This window comes from Oncorhynchus tshawytscha, unplaced genomic scaffold (genome assembly GCF_018296145.1).
Source record: "Oncorhynchus tshawytscha isolate Ot180627B unplaced genomic scaffold, Otsh_v2.0 Un_contig_13837_pilon_pilon, whole genome shotgun sequence".
Classification (NCBI taxonomy): Eukaryota; Metazoa; Chordata; class Actinopteri; order Salmoniformes; family Salmonidae; genus Oncorhynchus; species Oncorhynchus tshawytscha.
This window is the reverse complement of record NW_024608194.1, coordinates 27430-46112: the sequence shown is the minus strand read 5'-3', so window position 1 is coordinate 46112 and position 18683 is coordinate 27430. Positions and strand designations below refer to the sequence as shown.

The 18683-nt window shown below is 39.7% G+C and overlaps 2 protein-coding genes across 2 annotated transcripts; one reads left to right on the top strand and one right to left on the bottom strand.

The window, feature by feature from the left end:
* The first annotated feature begins 1385 nt into the window (after positions 1–1385).
* On the top strand, positions 1386–5695 carry LOC112239914 (zinc finger protein 239-like). The gene is made up of 2 exons (XM_042312935.1): positions 1386–1400; positions 4579–5695. Exons 1-2 carry the CDS (start codon positions 1386–1388, stop codon positions 5569–5571), a joined length of 1008 nt encoding a protein of 335 aa, XP_042168869.1. The 3' UTR covers positions 5572–5695.
* A 7755-nt stretch (positions 5696–13450) lies between these two features.
* LOC121843326 (zinc finger protein 3-like) lies at positions 13451–16230 on the bottom strand. The gene is made up of 2 exons (XM_042312938.1): positions 15574–16230; positions 13451–14196 (listed from the first exon to the last, which is right to left on the bottom strand). Exons 1-2 carry the CDS (start codon positions 16022–16024, stop codon positions 13595–13597), a joined length of 1053 nt encoding a protein of 350 aa, XP_042168872.1. The 5' UTR covers positions 16025–16230; the 3' UTR covers positions 13451–13594.
* Between the last annotated feature and the right edge of the window lie 2453 nt (positions 16231–18683).

The following is an 18683-nucleotide window of genomic DNA, read 5'->3' as shown; positions in this document are numbered from 1 at the left end:
TAGGATACATGTATTAGACTAGTCAGTATAGGATACATGTATTAGACTAGTCAGTATAGGATACATGTAAGAGACTAGTCAGTATAGGATACATGTAATAGACTAGTCAGTATAGGATACCTGTATTAGACTAGTCAGTATAGGATACATGTATTAGACCTAATAGATAACTAGACTAGTCAGTATAGGATACCTGTATTAGACTAGTCAGTATAGGATACATATATTAGACCTAATGGATAAATAGACTAGTCAGTATAGGATACATGTAATAGACTAGTCAGTATAGGATACATGTAAGAGACTAGTCAGTATAGGATACATGTAATAGACTAGTCAGTATAGGATACCTGTATTAGACTAGTCAGTATAGGATACATGTATTAGACCTAATAGATAACTAGACTAGTCAGTATAGGATACATATATTAGACCTAATGGATAAATAGACTAGTCAGTATAGGATACATGTATTAGACCTAATAGATAAATAGACTAGTCAGTATAGGATACAGTATTCAGACACCGTAGCTTGGTTTCAAACAATTCATAAATGTAGGTATGTTTCGCCTTTAATATAATGGCATTACAAATCAATTGCAGAATATTATACAATAGCTGTGTTTGAATACCCATGTTAACATACTGTAACGACATACATAATGAGTATATACTACATACTATTAGTTAATTGTAGTAGACGGTAACGACATACATAATGAGTCTATACGACATACTATTAGTTAATTGTAGTAGACTAACTACATACTATTAGTTAATTGTAGTAGACTGTAACTACATACTATTAGTTAATTGTAGTAGACTGTAACGACATACATAATGAGTCTATACGACATACTATTAGTTAATTGTAGTAGACTAACTACATACTATTAGTTAATTGTAGTAGACTGTAACTACATACTATTAGTTAATTGTAGTAGACTGTAACTACATACTTAATGAGTATATACTACTAACTATTAGGAGCCCTGCGGTTGTGGGCGGAGCCCCGCGGTTGTGGGTGGAGCCCTGCGGTTGTGGGTGGAGCCCTGCGGTTGTGGGCGGTGCCTGTGGGTGGAGCCCTGCGGTTGGGGCGGTGCCCTGCGGTTGTGGGTGGAGCCCTGCGGTTGTGGGCGGTGCCCTGCGGTTGGGGGTGGTGCTCTGCGGTTATGGGCGGTGGTTGTGGGCCCCTGCGGTTGTGGGCGGTGCAGCTGCCGTACCAGGTGGTGATACAGCTCGAATGCTCAACACCCATTGAATATGGCCTGCTGTCAGTAAATGTTGGCAAAGAAGCATAATTGAAGTCGTAAAATGTCTAACTAGTTGTGTTATGCTAACTAGCTAGCAAGAGGTTGCATAGCAACAGCATCAACTTCCGATAGATGGGAAAAGCTCTAGTATGCTCATCTGAAAGGAAACAGTTCGTTTAGAGTATCCTAAAATGAACTAATAGTATATACTCAAGTATGTAGTTACAGTCTACTACAATTAACTAATAGTATGTAGTTACAGTATACTACAATTAACTAATAGTATGTAGTATATACTCATTAAGTATGTAGTTACAGTATACTACAAATAACTAATAGTATGTAGTATATACTCATTAAGTATGTAGTTACAGTATACTACAAATAATTAATAGTATGTAGTATATACTCATTAAGTATGTAGTTACAGTATACTACAAATAACTAATAGTATGTAGTTAGTCTAACAATAACTAATAGTATGTAGTTATCTACTACAAATAACTAATTGTATAGTATATACTCATTAAGTATGTAGTTAGTCTACTACAAATAACTAATAGTATGTAGTATATACTCATTAAGTATGTAATTACAGTCTACTACAATGAACTAATAGTTAGTAGTATATACTCATTAAGTATGTAGTTACAGTCTACTACAATTAACTAATAGTATGTAGTATATACTATTAACTATGTAGTTACAGTCTACTACAATTAACTAATAGTATGTAGTATATACTCATTAAGTATGTAATTACAGTCTACTACAATGAACTAATAGTTAGTAGTATATACTCATTAAGTATGTAGTTACAGTCTACTACAATTAACTAATAGTATGTAGTATACTCATTAACTATGTAGTTACAGTCTACTACAATTAACTAATAGTATGTAGTATATACTCATTATGTAGTTACAGTATACTACAATTAACTAATAGTATGTAGTTACAGTATACTACAATTAACTAATAGTATGTAGTATATACTCATTGTGTAGTTACAGTATACTACAATTAACTAATAGTATGTAGTTACAGTATACTACAATTAACTAATAGTATGTAGTATATACTCAAAACCTTAGGACTACAATTAACTAATAGTATTTAGAATATACTCATTAAGTATGTAGTCTATACTGTAGTCTCTTACATGTATCCTATACTGACTAGTCTATTACTGTATCCTATACTTAGTCTATTACATGTATCCTATACTGACTAGTCTATTTATCCATTAGGTCTAATACATGTATCCTATACAGTCTATTTATCCATTAGGTCTAATACATGTATCCTATACTGACTATCTATTACATGTATCCTATACTGACTAGTCTATTACATGTATCCTAACTGACTAGTCATTTACCCATTAGGTCTAATACATGTATCCTATAACTAATACATGTATCCTATACTGACTAGTCTAACATGTATCCTATACTGACTGGATCCTATACTGACTAGTCATTTATCCATTAGGTCTACAGTCCTATACTGACTAGTGGAATACATGTATCCTATACTGACTAGTCTAACTGGACTAGTCATTACATGTATCCTATACTGACTATCTATTTACCCATTAGGTCTAATACATGGACTAGTCTATTACATGTATCCTATACTGACTAGTCTATTTATCCATTAGGTCTAATACATGTATCCTATACTGACTAGTCTATTACATGTATCCTATACACTAGTCTATTTACCCATTAGGTCTAATACATGTATCCTATACTGACTAGTCTATTACATGTATCCTATACTGACTAGTCTATTACATGTATCCTATACTGACTAGTCTATTTATCCATTAGGTCTAATACATGTATCCTATACTGACTAGTCTATTACTGTATCCTATACTGACTAGTCTAGTTATCCATTAGGTCTAATACATGTATCCTATACTGACTAGTCTATTACATGTATCCTATACACTAGTCTATTTATCCATTAGGTCTAATACATGTATATACTGACTAGTCTATTTATCTATTAGGTCTAATACATGTATCCTATACTGACTAGTCTATTACATGTATCCTATACTACAGTCTATTATCCATTAGGTCTAATACATGTATATACTGACTAGTCTATTACATGTCTATACTGACAGTCTATTTATCTATTAGGTCTAATACATGTATCCTATACTGACTAGTCTATTACATGTATCCTATACTACTAGTCTATTTATCTATTAGGTCTAATACATGTATCCTATACTGACTAGTCTATTTATCCATTAGGTCTAATACATGTATCCTATACTGACTAGTCTATTTATCCATTAGGTCTATTACATGTATCCTATACTGACTAGTCTAATCCATGTATCCTATACTGACTAGTCTATTTATCTATTAGGTCTAATACATGTATCCTATACTGACTAGTCTATTTATCCATTAGGTCTAATACATGTATCCTATACTGACTAGTCTATTTATCTATTAGGTCTAATACATGTATTCTATACTGACTAGTCTAATCCATGTATCCTATACTGACTAGTCTAATACATGTATCCTATACTGACTAGTCTATTACATGTATCCTATTACTAGTCTATTACATGTATCCTATACTGACTAGTCTATTACATGTATCCTATACTGACTAGTCTATTACATGTATCCTATACTGATTCTATTACATGTATCCTATACTGACTAGTCTATTACATGTATCCTATACTGACTAGTCTATTTATCCATTAGGTCTAATACATGTATCCTATACTGACTAGTCTATTACATGTATCCTATACTGACTAGTTCCTATACTGACTAGTCTATTTATCTATTAGGTCTAATACATGTATCCTATACTGACTAGTCTATTTATCCATTAGGTCTAATACATGTATCCTATACTGACTAGTCTATTTATCCATTAGGTCTAATACATGTATCCTATACTGTATCCCATAGGTCTAATACATGACCTATACTGACTAGTCTATTTATCCTATACCAGTCTATTTATCCATTAGGTCTAATACATGTATCCTATACTGACTAGTCTATTACATGTATCCTATACTGACTAGTCTATTTATCTATTAGGTCTATTACATGTATTCTATACTGACTAGTCTATTTATCCATTAGGTCTAATACATGTATCCTATACTGACTAGTCTATTACATGTATCCTATACTGACTAGTCTAATACATGTATCCTATACTGACTAGTCTATTTATCCATTAGGTCTAATACTGCTTCACAATGGTCCAGTTGAAAAGTGTTTTATTGGCCGACAAAGCACTACAGACACTATTTTATTGAGGGATCTAGTCTGGATTAAACCTCATAGGAAGACCGTTTTATCATTTGGAGATTTCATTCAGGTCTCTCTGTTTAACTAAAATAATCTGTCTGTCTTTGGCAGGAGAGAGACCAGACTCCCACTCTGACAGCAGGAAGAGTCCTTCAGAGAGACCAGACTCCCACTCTGACAGCAGGAAGAGTCCTTCAGGGGAACCAGACCCAGAGACGCCCAAACCAGCGAGACGACATCACTGCTCCCACTGTGGAAAGAGTTTTAGTTGGTTAGGGTACCTAAAACAGCACGAGAGAAAGCACACAGGAGAAAAGCCTTTCCAATGTTCCCAGTGTGGAAAGAGATTTACCTGGTTAGGGAGCCTAAGGGAGCATAAGAGAATACACTCTGGAGAGAAACCGTTCCACTGTTCCCAGTGTGGATTGACTTTCGCCTGGTTAGGGAGCCTGAAAACCCATGAGAGTTCACACACAGGGGAAAAACCTTTCCAATGTTCCCAGTGTGGAAAGCGTTTTACCCAGTTAGGGAGGCTGAAGGAGCATGAGAAGATACACACAGGGGAAAAGCCTTTCCAATGCTCCCTGTGCGGAAAGAGTTTTACCAAGTTAGGGGCCCTGAAGGAGCATGAGAAGATACACACAGGGGGAAAACCTTTCCAATGCTCCCTTTGTGGAAAGAATTTTACCCGCTTAGGGAACCTAAAAGAGCATGAGACAAAACACACACAAGAAAAGCCCTACCAATGCTCCCTGTGCGGAAAGACTTTTACCAAGTTAGGGGCCCTGAATAGGCATGACAGGACACACACAGGAGGGGATAAGACGTACTACTGCTCCCTGTGTGGAAAGACATTTAACCGGTTAAGACATCTGAATAAGCATGAAAGAATACATACACAGGAGGAGAAGACATACCACTGCTCTCAGTGTGGAAAGACATTTTCCCAGTCAGAGGACCTGAAATCACATGAGAGAATAGAGAGGCTGTGTTCTGACTTAAGTTTTTGACTGAGAATTAGTGTTTTTGTTCCATGCCAAATGAAATCATATTGTTTATATGAAATCATTAAAAATATGCCAACTTTAAAAAAAAAAATGTTTATCTGGAGACCTGATCTAAAATCAGATTAAACACAATTTGTATTTTGAACTTTGAAACCTCTTTAATTGAGTCGTTTTGTTTCATTGAGTTAATATGTTTACTAGTCGTCAAGATAAAGGACGATGAAAATGTGATGGCGTTTTTATAACAACATTGATAAGTTGTTGACATGAAAAATATAAATGTTCCCATCAATGTTATTCCACTATGTAGAAGCAGTATAGAGTTGTTTATTTTGATATTATCTGTTGACTGAATGAATCAGAATTTGCATAGAATACAGATGTGAAGTTTATATAAAAATTCTCACTCATCAAAAGTTCATTGATGAACCAAAGCTTCTCTTTGTAAGTCTCAATATAATATTAAACTTTTGAAAGAAACTTTGTCTGAAAATCAAATGTTTTCCTCAACTGCGTTACCCACTCCAGACAACAGATGGCGACGTTTCTAGCATGACGTATAATCTAATCTTTGTCATTTATTTTCTTCTTTGTAATAAAATAATAATAAAAAAATAAAAAATAAATGCTTTTTGGTCTTAATTTATTTAGTACCAATACTCCCTTTACCCTGTCTAACTAGTACCAATACTCCCTTTACCCTGTCTAACTATGTCTAACTAGTACCAATACTCCCTTTGCCCTGTCCAACTAGTACCAATACTCCCTTTGCCCTGTCTAACTAGTACCAATATTCCCTTTACCCTGTCTAACTAGTACCAATATTCCCTTTACCCTGTCTAACTAGTACCAATACTCCCTTTACCCTGTCTAACTAGTACCAATACTCCCTTTACCCTGTCTAACTAGTACCAATACTCCCTTTACCCTGTCTAACTAGTACCAATACTCCCTTTGCCCTGTCTAACTAGTACCAATACTCCCTTTACCCTGTCTAACTAGTACCAATACTCCCTTTGCCCTGTCTAACTAGTACCAATACTCCCTTTACCCTGTCTAACTAGTACCAATACTCCCTTTACCCTATCTAACTAGTACTAATACTCTCTTTACCCTGTCTAACTAGTACCAATACTCTCTTTACCCTGTCTAACTAGTACCAATACTCTCTTTACCCTGTCTAACTAGTACCAATACTCTCTTTACCCTGTCTAATGTTATGATTGGTGTTTGATATATTGGAGAGTTGGGACCAAATCATGGACGCTGGACAGAGTGGATTTCAGTTGTAACAATAGACAGTTTTAATGAGTCAAAGATATCTTGTCCCGCAGTTTTACGTGCACGGATCTAGTTCATATAACTCGGCAAGGAGTCAGGTGAAAAAGAGACCTTATACAAAGGTTACATTCATTTTTATACATAGAATAAAGTAGGTAGAGTCTTGTCATTTTTGTCTTCTGATTGGTCCCAAAAAGTTGGTGGCGGACCTGCTCTAATCCAGAGCATGAGCCCCATTGGTACAGAACAGAGTCTTGTTCTCTGAGCCCCCGACCAGTAGAGGGGGGAGATGTGTTTATACTAGGAGATGTTTGTGTCAGGGGTTCGTGAGGTAGAGGGGCAGTTTTTATGGCTGGGTGTATGTGTTCATGCGATGGAATGTCTTTGTTTCCTGGGGTCGGGAGACAACCAAGCTGAGGGGATGGTTTTAGGGGGGTAGTTTTATTGCTGGCTGTGTGAGCTAGTTCCTGCTTTAGCAAGGGTACGTAAGATGACTTGAGTCAGGCGGTTTAGCTTAGCGCTGTATAATATATGAGTTATGTGTATGAATATTTATATAACACTAACTAGTACCAATACTCTCTTTACCCTTTCTAACTAGTACCAATACTCAGTTTACCCTGTCTAACTAGTACCAATACTCCCTTTACCCTGTCTAACTAGTACCAATACTCCCTTTACCCTGTCTAACTAGTACCAATACTCAGTTTACCCTGTCTAACTAGTACCAATACTCCCGTTACCCTGTCTAACTAGTACCAATACTCAGTTTACCCTGTCTAACTAGTACCAATACTCCCTTTACCCTGTCTAACTAGTACCAATACTCCCTTTACCCTGTCTAACTAGTACCAATACTCCCTTTACCCTGTCTAACTAGTACCAATACTCCCTTTACCCTGTCTAACTAGTACCAATACTCAGTTTACCCTGTCTAACTAGTACCAATACTCCCTTTACCCTGTCTAACTAGTACCAATACTCCCTTTACCCTGTCTAACTAGTACCAATACTCAGTTTACCCTGTCTAACTAGTACCAATACTCCCGTTACCCTGTCTAACTAGTACCAATACTCAGTTTACCCTGTCTAACTAGTACCAATACTCCCTTTACCCTGTCTAACTAGTACCAATACTCCCTTTACCCTGTCTAACTAGTACCAATACTCAGTTTACCCTGTCTAACTAGTACCAATACTCCCTTTACCCTGTCTAACTAGTACCAATACTCCCTTTACCCTGTCTAACTAGTACCAATACTCAGTTTACCCTGTCTAACTAGTACCAATACTCCCGTTACCCTGTCTAACTAGTACCAATACTCAGTTTACCCTGTCTAACTAGTACCAATACTCCCTTTACCCTGTCTAACTAGTACCAATACTCCCTTTACCCTGTCTAACTAGTACCAATACTCCCTTTACCCTGTCTAACTAGTACCAATACTCTCTTTACCCTTTTACCCTAACTAGTACCAATACTCCCTTTACCCTGTCTAACTAGTACCAATACTCCCTTTACCCTGTCTAACTAGTACCAATACTCCCTTTACCCTGTCTAACTAGTTTGCCCTATCTAACTAGTACCAATACTCCTTTACCCTGTCTAACTAGTACCAATACTCCCTTTACCCTGTCTAACTAGTACCAATACTCCCTTTACCCTGTCTAACTAGTACCAATACTCCCTTTGCCCTGTCTAACTAGTACCAATACTCCCTTTACCCTGTCTAACTAGTACCAATACTCCCTTTGCCCTATCTAACGAGTACCAATACTCCCTTTACCCTGTCTAACTAGTACCAATACTCCCTTTAGTTTAGTACCAATACTCCCTTTACCCTGTCTAACTAGTACCAATACTCCCTTTGCCCTGTCTAACTAGTACCAATACTCCCTTTACCCTGTCTAACTAGTACCAATACTCAGTTTACCCTGTCTAACTAGTACCAATACTCCCTTTACCCTGTCTAACTAGTACCAATACTCCCTTTGCTGACAGCTGGAGCAGAACATCCTTTCACCCTGCTTCCATTGCTGTTATTTGGAGAATGAGTTTTTAATTTACAATGATAAATAGGCCTACATCAAAATAAGAAGCTAATATGAAGTTAACTAGTTGATGATATTTCACTTAGCTATAGTATGTATAGTTGACTAGATAGCTAGCTAACAAGCAGCTCATTAGCCTACACACTGTGGCCTGCTGCAGATAGCTAGCTAACAAGCAGCTCATTAGCCTACACACTGTGGCCTGCTGCAGATAGCTAGCTAACAAGCAGCTCATTAGCCTACACACTGTGGCCTGCTGCAGATAGCTAGCTAACAAGCAGCTCATTAGCCTGTGGCCTGCTGCAGATAGCAACAAGCAGTGGCCTGCTGCAGATAGCTAGCTAACAAGCAGCTCATTAGCCTACACACTAGTGGCCTGCTGCAGATAGCTAGCTAACAAGCAGCTCATTAGCAGCTACACACTGTGGCCTGCTGCAGATAGCTAGCTAACAAGCAGCTCATTAGCTACACACTGTGGCCTGCTGCAGATAGCTAGCTAACAAGCAGCTCATTAGTCTACACACTGTGGCCTGCTGCAGATAGCTAGCTAACAAGCAGCTCATTAGCCTACACACTGTGGCCTGCTGCAGATAGCTAGCTAACAAGCAGCTCATTAGCCTACACACTGTGGCCTGCTGCAGATAGCTAGCTCACAATACAGCGTTTAACATTTCCCAAAGGTATTTACTTACTGTATAGGTTCACTCCTACACCCACGACATGAACACCATGCTGTATATGACGGCTGGCAGTTTGCACCTGGTATTGTCCTTAAGCTAAGATAAATTAGCATATACACACACACACACAGTCAATGTCAAAATGAATTTGATAAAAATCCTTCTTATATCAGCATCTTGTATTTATTACGGAACCCTATTAGCTGTTACCAAGGCAACACTTCCTGGGTTCCAGCAACATAAGACAGTTCCATTTCATGACGCAACACATTCAGCGTTGTTCCCTCAGGCCACCACTCCACCGCCACATATTTACAATGCCACGTCCATGTGTATTTATTAAGGATCGCCATTAGTTCTGCCAAGGTAGAAACGACTCTTATCTTGGGGTCCAGCAAAAATTAAGGCAGTTATACCATTTTTTTTTTTTAAACAATACATTCATTACAGATTTCACAACACACTAAGTGTGTGCCCTCTGGCTACTACACTACAACACAAAATCCATGTGTTTGTGTATATAGTGTGTATGTTATTGTGTATGCATGTGTCTCTTTTCACAGTCCCCACTGTTAAATATGGTGTATTTTCATCAGTTTAAAAAAAATATTATTTTACTGCTTACATGACTTACCTGATGTGAAATATACTGTAGTTCCATGTAGTCATGGCTCTATGTAGTACTGTGCGCCTCCCATAGTCTGTTCGGGACTTGGGAACTGTGAAGAGACCTCTTGTGGCATGTCTTGTGGGGTATGGGTGGGTGTCTGAGCTGTGTGCCAGTAGTTCAAACAGACAGCTCTGTGCTTTAAACTTGTCAATACCTCTCATAAATACAAGTAGTGATGAAGTTGATCTCTCCTCCACTTTGAGCCAGGAGAGATTGACATGTATAGTATTAATATCAGCTCTCTGTGTTCATCCAAAGGCCAGCCGTGCTGCTCTGTTCTGAGCCAATTGCAATTTTCAAAAGTCCTTTTTTGTGGCACCTGACCACAAGACTGAACAGGAGTCAAGGTGCGACAAAACTAGGGCCTGTAGGACATGCCTTGTTGATAGTGTTGTTAAGAAGGTAGAAACTAGGCCCTGTAGGACCTGCCTTGTTGATAGTGTTGTTAAGAAGGTAGAAACTAGGGCCTGTAGGACCTACCTTGTTTATAGTGTTGTTTAAGAAGGTAGAAACTAGGGCCTGTAGGACCTGCCTTGTTGATAGTGTTGTTAAGAAGGTAGAAACTAGGGCCTGTAGGACCTGCCTTGTTGATAGTGTTGTTTAAGAAGGTAGAAACTAGGGCCTGTAGGACCTGCCTTGTTTATAGTGCTGTTGAGAAGTCAGAGCATTAATTTGTTATGGACAGACTTCCACAGCTACTGTTGTACATTATTCATTACAATATTTAGTTGAGGTTTAGGGTTTAGTGAATGATTTGTCCCAAATACGATTTTAGTTTTTGAAAAATTTAGTACTAACTTATTCCTTGCCACCCATTCTGAAAATAACTGCAGTTTGTAATGAAGTGCTATTTCCTATGCAAATGACCAGCTTACTGCTATTACATTGCTATAACTGAGACAACACATAGCAACGTATTTTCACAGTAAAACATGGTAGGGCCATACAGGATATCTCTCACACACACACTCACTGCAAAGACACACAGACTTGCCAAGACAGGAACGCACACACCTACACACACGCAGCCCCTCCCCTTCTGGATGGGCTCCAAAGACAAAGAACTCTGTCGAGAACCAATGGGATACTGACACCAGGCTGGAGGAGACTGTCTATCATCTACAAGCAACCTACCAGAAGCCAGGACTACCAGAATCTACCTACGTCATTTCAATGTATAAAATGAACTGTCCGATATGTGTCCGCTCTCTTTTTCCAATAGTTCGCATAAGAACTTGACGAAACGGGGCCGTGCCGCACGAATTGCCAGATATCATTACTCTTGAATAAACGGCCTATACTATACCGTATCCGCTTTGTCCAGAGTCGCAACTTGGTCTCGTTTCTCATATACCTATTCATCAACAAGTTCTTCATTAAGTTTTGCAGTCATTTCAGTCCTGTCAAATCTCATGTATCCTATGGAGAGGAGAAGGACAACGGTCATTGTTTCAGTCACTGATACGGTTGTATAGCCGTGGATTAGGGTGAGGAATGTGGGCCGAGGTCAGACGAAGTGAGAAGGAACAGTCACCACTTAAGTTCCTGACTAGCAACAGAGCTGTCCAGAGGTGCAAGGAGGCTAAAGGTCCAGCTGGAAGAAGAGTGTAATTCTATGTTCCTCGGTGGGTAAATAAACTTGGTTTGAGCTTTTTGACTAGTTGTCCATTTGTTTGTTTTCCCCTCCGTTTGTCAGAACACTAGAACACTAGAGAACAATACGCCAGCAGCTCATTTGAATTAGCTATAGGAATTTTGTATGCAAGCTAACATTTTCCATATTATATTTACTTACTTGAATAGGTTCTCCCACTGCCTACGTTCTCTGGGGTCCTTCCAGTCTTCCCGAAGTTTTCCGGTGATAGTCGAAACGCAGCCAGTCATGATTGGAGGACTTCTAACAGACTGACTGGTGTTCCAACATGGCGCCTGGTGCGGTTGCTAGGTGATTTGTGACGCAAACGCAAAGCCCTCTTTATGTAGATGTTTAAAACACCTTGCTGTGTTTGCAAACATTGCCGCATGAGGGCAATGCAATGGGCGTCTACTTTGAAGAATCCAAAATATAACGTTTTTTGATTTGTTCAGCACGTTTTTGGTTACTACATGATTCCATATGTGTTATTTCATAGTTTTGATGTCTTCACTATTATTCTAGAATGTAGAAAATAGTAAAAATAAAGAAAAACCCTTGAATGAGTAGGTGTTCTTAAACTTTTGACTGGTAATGTACATCAAGCTGCCTCACACAACAGAAACAGGAGATGCGGTACTGTATAGACTACATCTCAGTACTGTGAGTCCTGTGAGATGTGTATACTATACTGTGGTACTGTATAGACTAGAGTCCTGTTACTATACTGTGGTACTGTATAGACTAGAGTCCTGTTACTATACTGTGGTACTGTATAGACTAGAGTCCTGTCCAGGGGAAGTACTTGTACATCAAGTTTCCTCACACTACAGGAACAGGAAATAGGCTTCTTCTCACACTACATCACTTGAGTGGGTTGAATCACTGATGTGATCTTCCTGTCTGGGTTGGCGCCCCCCCTTGGGTTGTACTTCTCCTGTCCTATTAGGTGTCCTGTGTGAATTTAAGTATCCTCTCTCTAATTCTCTTTCTTTCTCTCTCTCGGAGGACCTGAGCCCTAGGACCATGCCTCAGGACTACCTGACATGATGACTCCTTGCTGTCCCCAGTCCACCTGGCCGTGCTGCTGTTCCAGTTTCAACTGTTCTGCCTTATTATTATTCGACCATGCTGGTCATTTATGAACATTTGAACATCTTGGCCATGTTCTGTTATAATCTCCACCCGGCACAGCCAGAAGAGGACTGGCCACCCCACATAGCCTGGTTCCTCTCTAGGTTTCTTCCTAGGTTTTGGCCTTTCTAGGGAGTTTTTCCTAGCCACCGTGCTTCTACACCTGCATTGCTTGCTGTTTGGGGTTTTAGGCTGGGTTTCTGTACAGCACTTTGAGATATCAGCTGATGTACGAAGGGCTATATAAATACATTTGATTTGATGACTACAGAAACAGGAAATAGGTTCCTGTTACTATGAGCCATTTTGGACAAGATATGCCATGTGCAAGGCTATGTAACTACTTATATCATTTATATTTTAGCAATATCAAAATAATATAATGAACAACAGAGGGTTTATACTGTATCAAATTAATCAAAGCTCAAAGAAAACAAAATACACATCTACAAATATTTAATCTGATTTTAGACATGATCATGTCTCGAGATGAAAAAACAGGCCTATTTTTTTTAGAGTGATTTCATTTAAACAACATGATTTCATTTGGCATGAACAAAAACACAAATTCTCAGGTCAAAAACATAAGTCAGAACACAGCCTCTCTATTCTCTCATGTGATTTCAGGTCCTCTGCCCGGGAAAATGTCTTTCCACAATTAGAGCAGTGGTATGTCTTCTCCTCCTGTGTATGTATCCTCTGATGTGATTTCAGGCTCGCTAACTGAGTAAAACTCCTTCCACAGTGGGAGCATTGGTAGGGATTTTCTCCTGTGTGTATTCTCTCATGCCTTTTCAGGCCTTCTAACCACCTAAAACTATTTCCACAGTGGGAACAGCGGTAGGGCTTTTCTCCTGTGTGTATTCTCTCATGCCTTTTCAGGCCTTGTAACCACCTAAATGTCATTCCACATTGGGAGCAGTGGTAAGGCTTCTCTTCAGAGTGCGTTCTCTTGTGTATTTTCAGGTTCTCTAACTCTTTAAAACTCTTTTCACACTGGGAGCAATGAAAAGCATTTTCTCCTGTGTGTGTCCTCTCATGCTCTTTTAGGTTCCGTGACTTAGTAAAACTCTTTCCACAGTGGGAGCAGTGGTGTGGTCTTGCTGGTTTGGACGTCTCTGGGTCTGGTTCCCCTGAAGGACTCTTCCCGCTGTCAGAGTAAGAGTCTGGTCTCTCTCCTGCCAAAGACAGAGCATTTAGTTAAATACTAAACAAAGACCTTAAAGAAATCGCCACATTATAAAACTGTCTTCCTATGAGGTTTAATTTAGACTGGGCCCCTCAATAACCTGAGGCCAGAACTGCAACGGTGCTGGGTTTGTCATGCTAAACAATTTCCAATATCAAGAATGGTCCACCACCCAAAGGACATCCACTCAATTTTACATTTACATTTGAGTGATTTAGCAGACACTCTTATCCAGAGCCACTACAGTAGTGAATCATTTAGCAGACACTCTTATCCAGAGCCACTACAGTAGTGAATCATTTAGCAGACACTCTTATCCAGAGCCACTACAGTAGTGAATCATTTAGCAGACACTCTTATCCAGAGCCACTACAGTAGTGAATCATTTAGCAGACACTCTTATCCAGAGCCACTACAGTAGTGAATCATTTAGCAGACACTCTTATCCAGAGCCACTACAGTAGTGAATCATTTAGCAGACACTCTTATCCAGAGCCACTACAGTAGTGAATCATTTAGACACTCTTACACTCTTGAATCCAGAGCCACTACAGTAGTGAATCATTTAGCAGACACTCTTATCCAGCAGACACTCTTATCCAGAGCCACTACAGTAGTGAATCATTTAGCAGACACTCTTATCCAGAGCCACTACAGTAGTGAATCATTTAGCAGACACTCTTATCCAGAGCCACTACAGTAGTGAATCATTTAGCAGACACTCTTATCCAGAGCCACTACAGTTGTGAATCATTTAGCAGACACTCTTATCCAGAGCCACTACATTTACATGATTAGCTCAATCATAAGGAGTCGCTAGAGCACCATGGGACAAGAAAATCCTGGCTGGCCAAACTCTCCCCTAACCCGGACGACGCTGGGCCAATTGTGCGCCGTCGTCATGGGTCCCCCGGTGACACAGCCTGAGATCGAACCCGGGCTCTAGTGATGCCTCAAGCACTGCAATGCCTTAGACCGCTGCTCCACTAAGGGCCTATGCTAAATAATTTACAACCATTGTCTGCCCAGTTGATAATGACCCGCTGAAACTACAAACTACATACAATGCCTTCAGAAAGTATTCACAACCCTTGACTTATTACACACAAAAAAATGTGTAGCCCCATCTCAGACTGCTATGGAATGTTGAGTGGAAGCTTTACGTCATGTGGAATGACTAGCTAGTTTAGTCCAGGGCTGGACGGAATGGAAGGTATAAGGTCTGATGTGATTGGGTGCTGCTAAAATTGATTCATAGTTTTGGTTGGTTGGTTCAGCATTGTAATTCTATGGTTGCGCGTCCTCACTAAATATTGACAGGAGCGCTACAACAACAAAAAACACCGCTGTTTAACATGGTACTTACTGTCTGTGCCAGTGTTCATCAGATCTCCAGCCTTATCTTCCTCTTCTTCCAATGTGACCGTCATCTCCGTCACGCCAAAACAGTCTTCCTCTTCTTTCACTGCGACAGTCATCTCCGTCACGCCAAAACAGTCTTCCTCTTCTTTCACTGCGACAGTCATCTCCGTCACACCAAAACAGTCTTCCTCTTCTTTCACTGCGACAGTCATCTCCGTCACGCCAAAACAGTCTTCCTCTTCTTTCACTGCGACAGTCATCTCCCCCTCTTCAACCCCCAAAACTCCATCCTCCTCTTCTTTCACAGTAACATCATCCTCTTCTTCTTTCACTCTGTAAGCTTCTTCCTCTTTTTCTTTCACTGGTACAGCCTCCTCTTCCTCCTCTTTTAAGAGAGTTCCTTTCTCCATCCAACAGACCTCCTCTTTAGCAGGGGGGGAGCTTAGTAAACTCATGGTCGGGGATGTTAGCTAGCTAGTTAGCATTAGCTGAATAACAACGTCAATATGACATTAAATGGGGTAACTGAGTGTGTTCTTTTTACGCGTAGAAGTGTTTTTAAAACATAGCGGCATATAAACAACGAAATTGTCCCAAAGAACTTGAATGTTCAGACTTTGTTGTCTAGCGAGCTACCGAGGTGGCTGCAGTTGATGAAGAAGCGTTCCGTCCACTAGATTATACGTCACAGTAGCAGCATGGCCTGAAAGACACATATCGCCATCTGCTGTCTGGAGTGGGTAAAGCAGTTGAGTAAAATGTTTTGGGGGGAATGTTTCTCGACCATGAAATAATATACCGTATCAACAACACAACCAGTCTTATACAATGGGTGGGGTGAAAAATTATATCTGAACTGAGCTTTTCGCCTATTCTGTGGCAGTACACTGGAACTGAAGTAGTTAGTCAGAATCAGTGTGGTTTTCAGAGCACAAACAGAAATATAACACAAGGTCAAGTAATTGTATACACATCAATTAGATAGTTACGATTAGCTAGTGAAGCGACAATGTACATTCAAATAAAACAGTCCAATGTTGCAGTTAGTTAACAAGCTAGCTAGCTAGTTAGCTAATATGAACTATGCACGGCTGTAACACAATCAGAACAAGTCATCAAAAATATAGCACTTGCATACATATTTACAACTAAAGGAACATTTCACTTTATACCTAGTCAGATATTATCTAACTAAGTGTCGTGTCTTTGGCTATGCCGGATTAAGTGATATGACACGATATTCTATAAAATCCTTTCTCTGTAATTAATATCACCTGATTGAGCTAATCATGTAAATGTCATTAGCTAGAAAGTCGGGCCACCACGAAATAATACTTATAGAGCAGTTATCCTCCGAATGAACTCTTAAAGACCTAGTAATATTTTACATCAATAGCAGTCAATATTAATCGTCACCTTATTTCAGTCTCATCTGAAAGTTGTAAATTCTTGGTTATCTTCACGAACCCTGGCGAACAAGTTGAATCAGCAATACAAAATTGGGTTTAATTATTTATTTACCAAATACCTAACTAATCACACAGAATTACATATACACAGAATGAATCATACCTTGATTACAAATTATGTCATAAAGGAAAATGTCCCTAGCGGACGGAACAGATATGACAGCTGGTTACACAAAGAAAAGGGGGCTGGGTTTGAGTGAAAGAGCGAGAAGACTGAAGAACAAAGGGAGAAGCGATGTCTCTATCAGGCCGTAGGCAGCTACTCTATCGTAAATACAGAATCTTATGCATTCTAAATTACCGCCCATTTGGAAAAGGAAAATGCAATAAATATTTTCTCAGAGCTGCCCTTCGGCAGGTTGGTCGTAGATGCTGTTCGTGTTGGCCAACAGAGATCTTCCTGTCCTCGGAAGAATGTCTCTGGTGGTAAATTGGATACGTTGTAGTAACGTCGTTGTGTGGTAGACAGGTTATTCTGTCTGTTCTTTCCTAGCCCGCGTTTGCAGCTGCTGTTGCTAACTCAACGGCTAGGAGGTATCACTTCTGTAGCGAATAAGTTCAAAGTTCATACCATTCGCAACCAAAGCTCACGCTGAGGTTGGCTTCGTTCTGTAGTTCTTATCTGAACCCTTCTGGACATCGGATCGTCATCGTAATGTACCCGGAACAGGAGGTTATATTGTTGTCAAGGCTTTATATAGGAAGGGAGAGGAGGGCGTGTCTCATAGTTTATAACCAATGTCTCTTCACATGGGCGGGACACTGAGTCGGGCCTAATTCACTCATGAAAACCCAATTCTCACATTTTAGAAGCTAAAATCACATTTCATCCCCTCACAAATAATTTCATATTCAAACATTTAAATTGCACAACAATTCCATGTAATCTGATACTATAATGTGTAGACTTTCCACTGTACAAGTTGTCACCTTATCATTGATGAGAATGTCTCAGATGACTTAATATTCATTAAGTACCAACGCATATGTTCAACTGGTCGGATTACGAAAATATGGTTCATGGTTCATGAGACGGTAAGTTATGTCTTACCGTCTCAGCAGAATAAAGGCTAATTATGGGTCGGTTTTGAATCACTGTTAACTCCCTTAGATTTCCCTACACACAGTAGAGAGAACAGAGGTTCACGCTCTCCTCTTGGCCCGGAGTCTATTACTGCTGCTGGGTCAGGTCGTTTGAATCACTTTAACTCCCTTTGTTCTCTCTACTGTGATGTAGGAAAATCTGAGGTTCTCCTCTTGGCCCGGACTCCATTACTCCATTACTGCTGCTGGGTCGTTTGCTATGTCTTCTGCCATTTCTGTAAACTAGCAACGATGGTTACTTATGTAACCATGGTTATGTGAGCTATTGGATCACTCCAATATGGTGTCCTTCCTCTCGGCAGGATACATTCCAAGTACAGGATGGCAACAACAACTGCCTGAGTTACACCAGGAACGCACCATCCCTCTAACAGTGCTCAGAATGTCCGCAACAGGCTGAGAGAGGCTAGACAGAGGGCCTGCAGGCCTGTTGTAAGGCAGGTCCTCACCATACATCACCCGCAACTACGTCGCCTATGGGCACAAACCCACCGTCACTGGACCAGACAGGACTGACATCCTCCTCCCTCATGTGGTACCC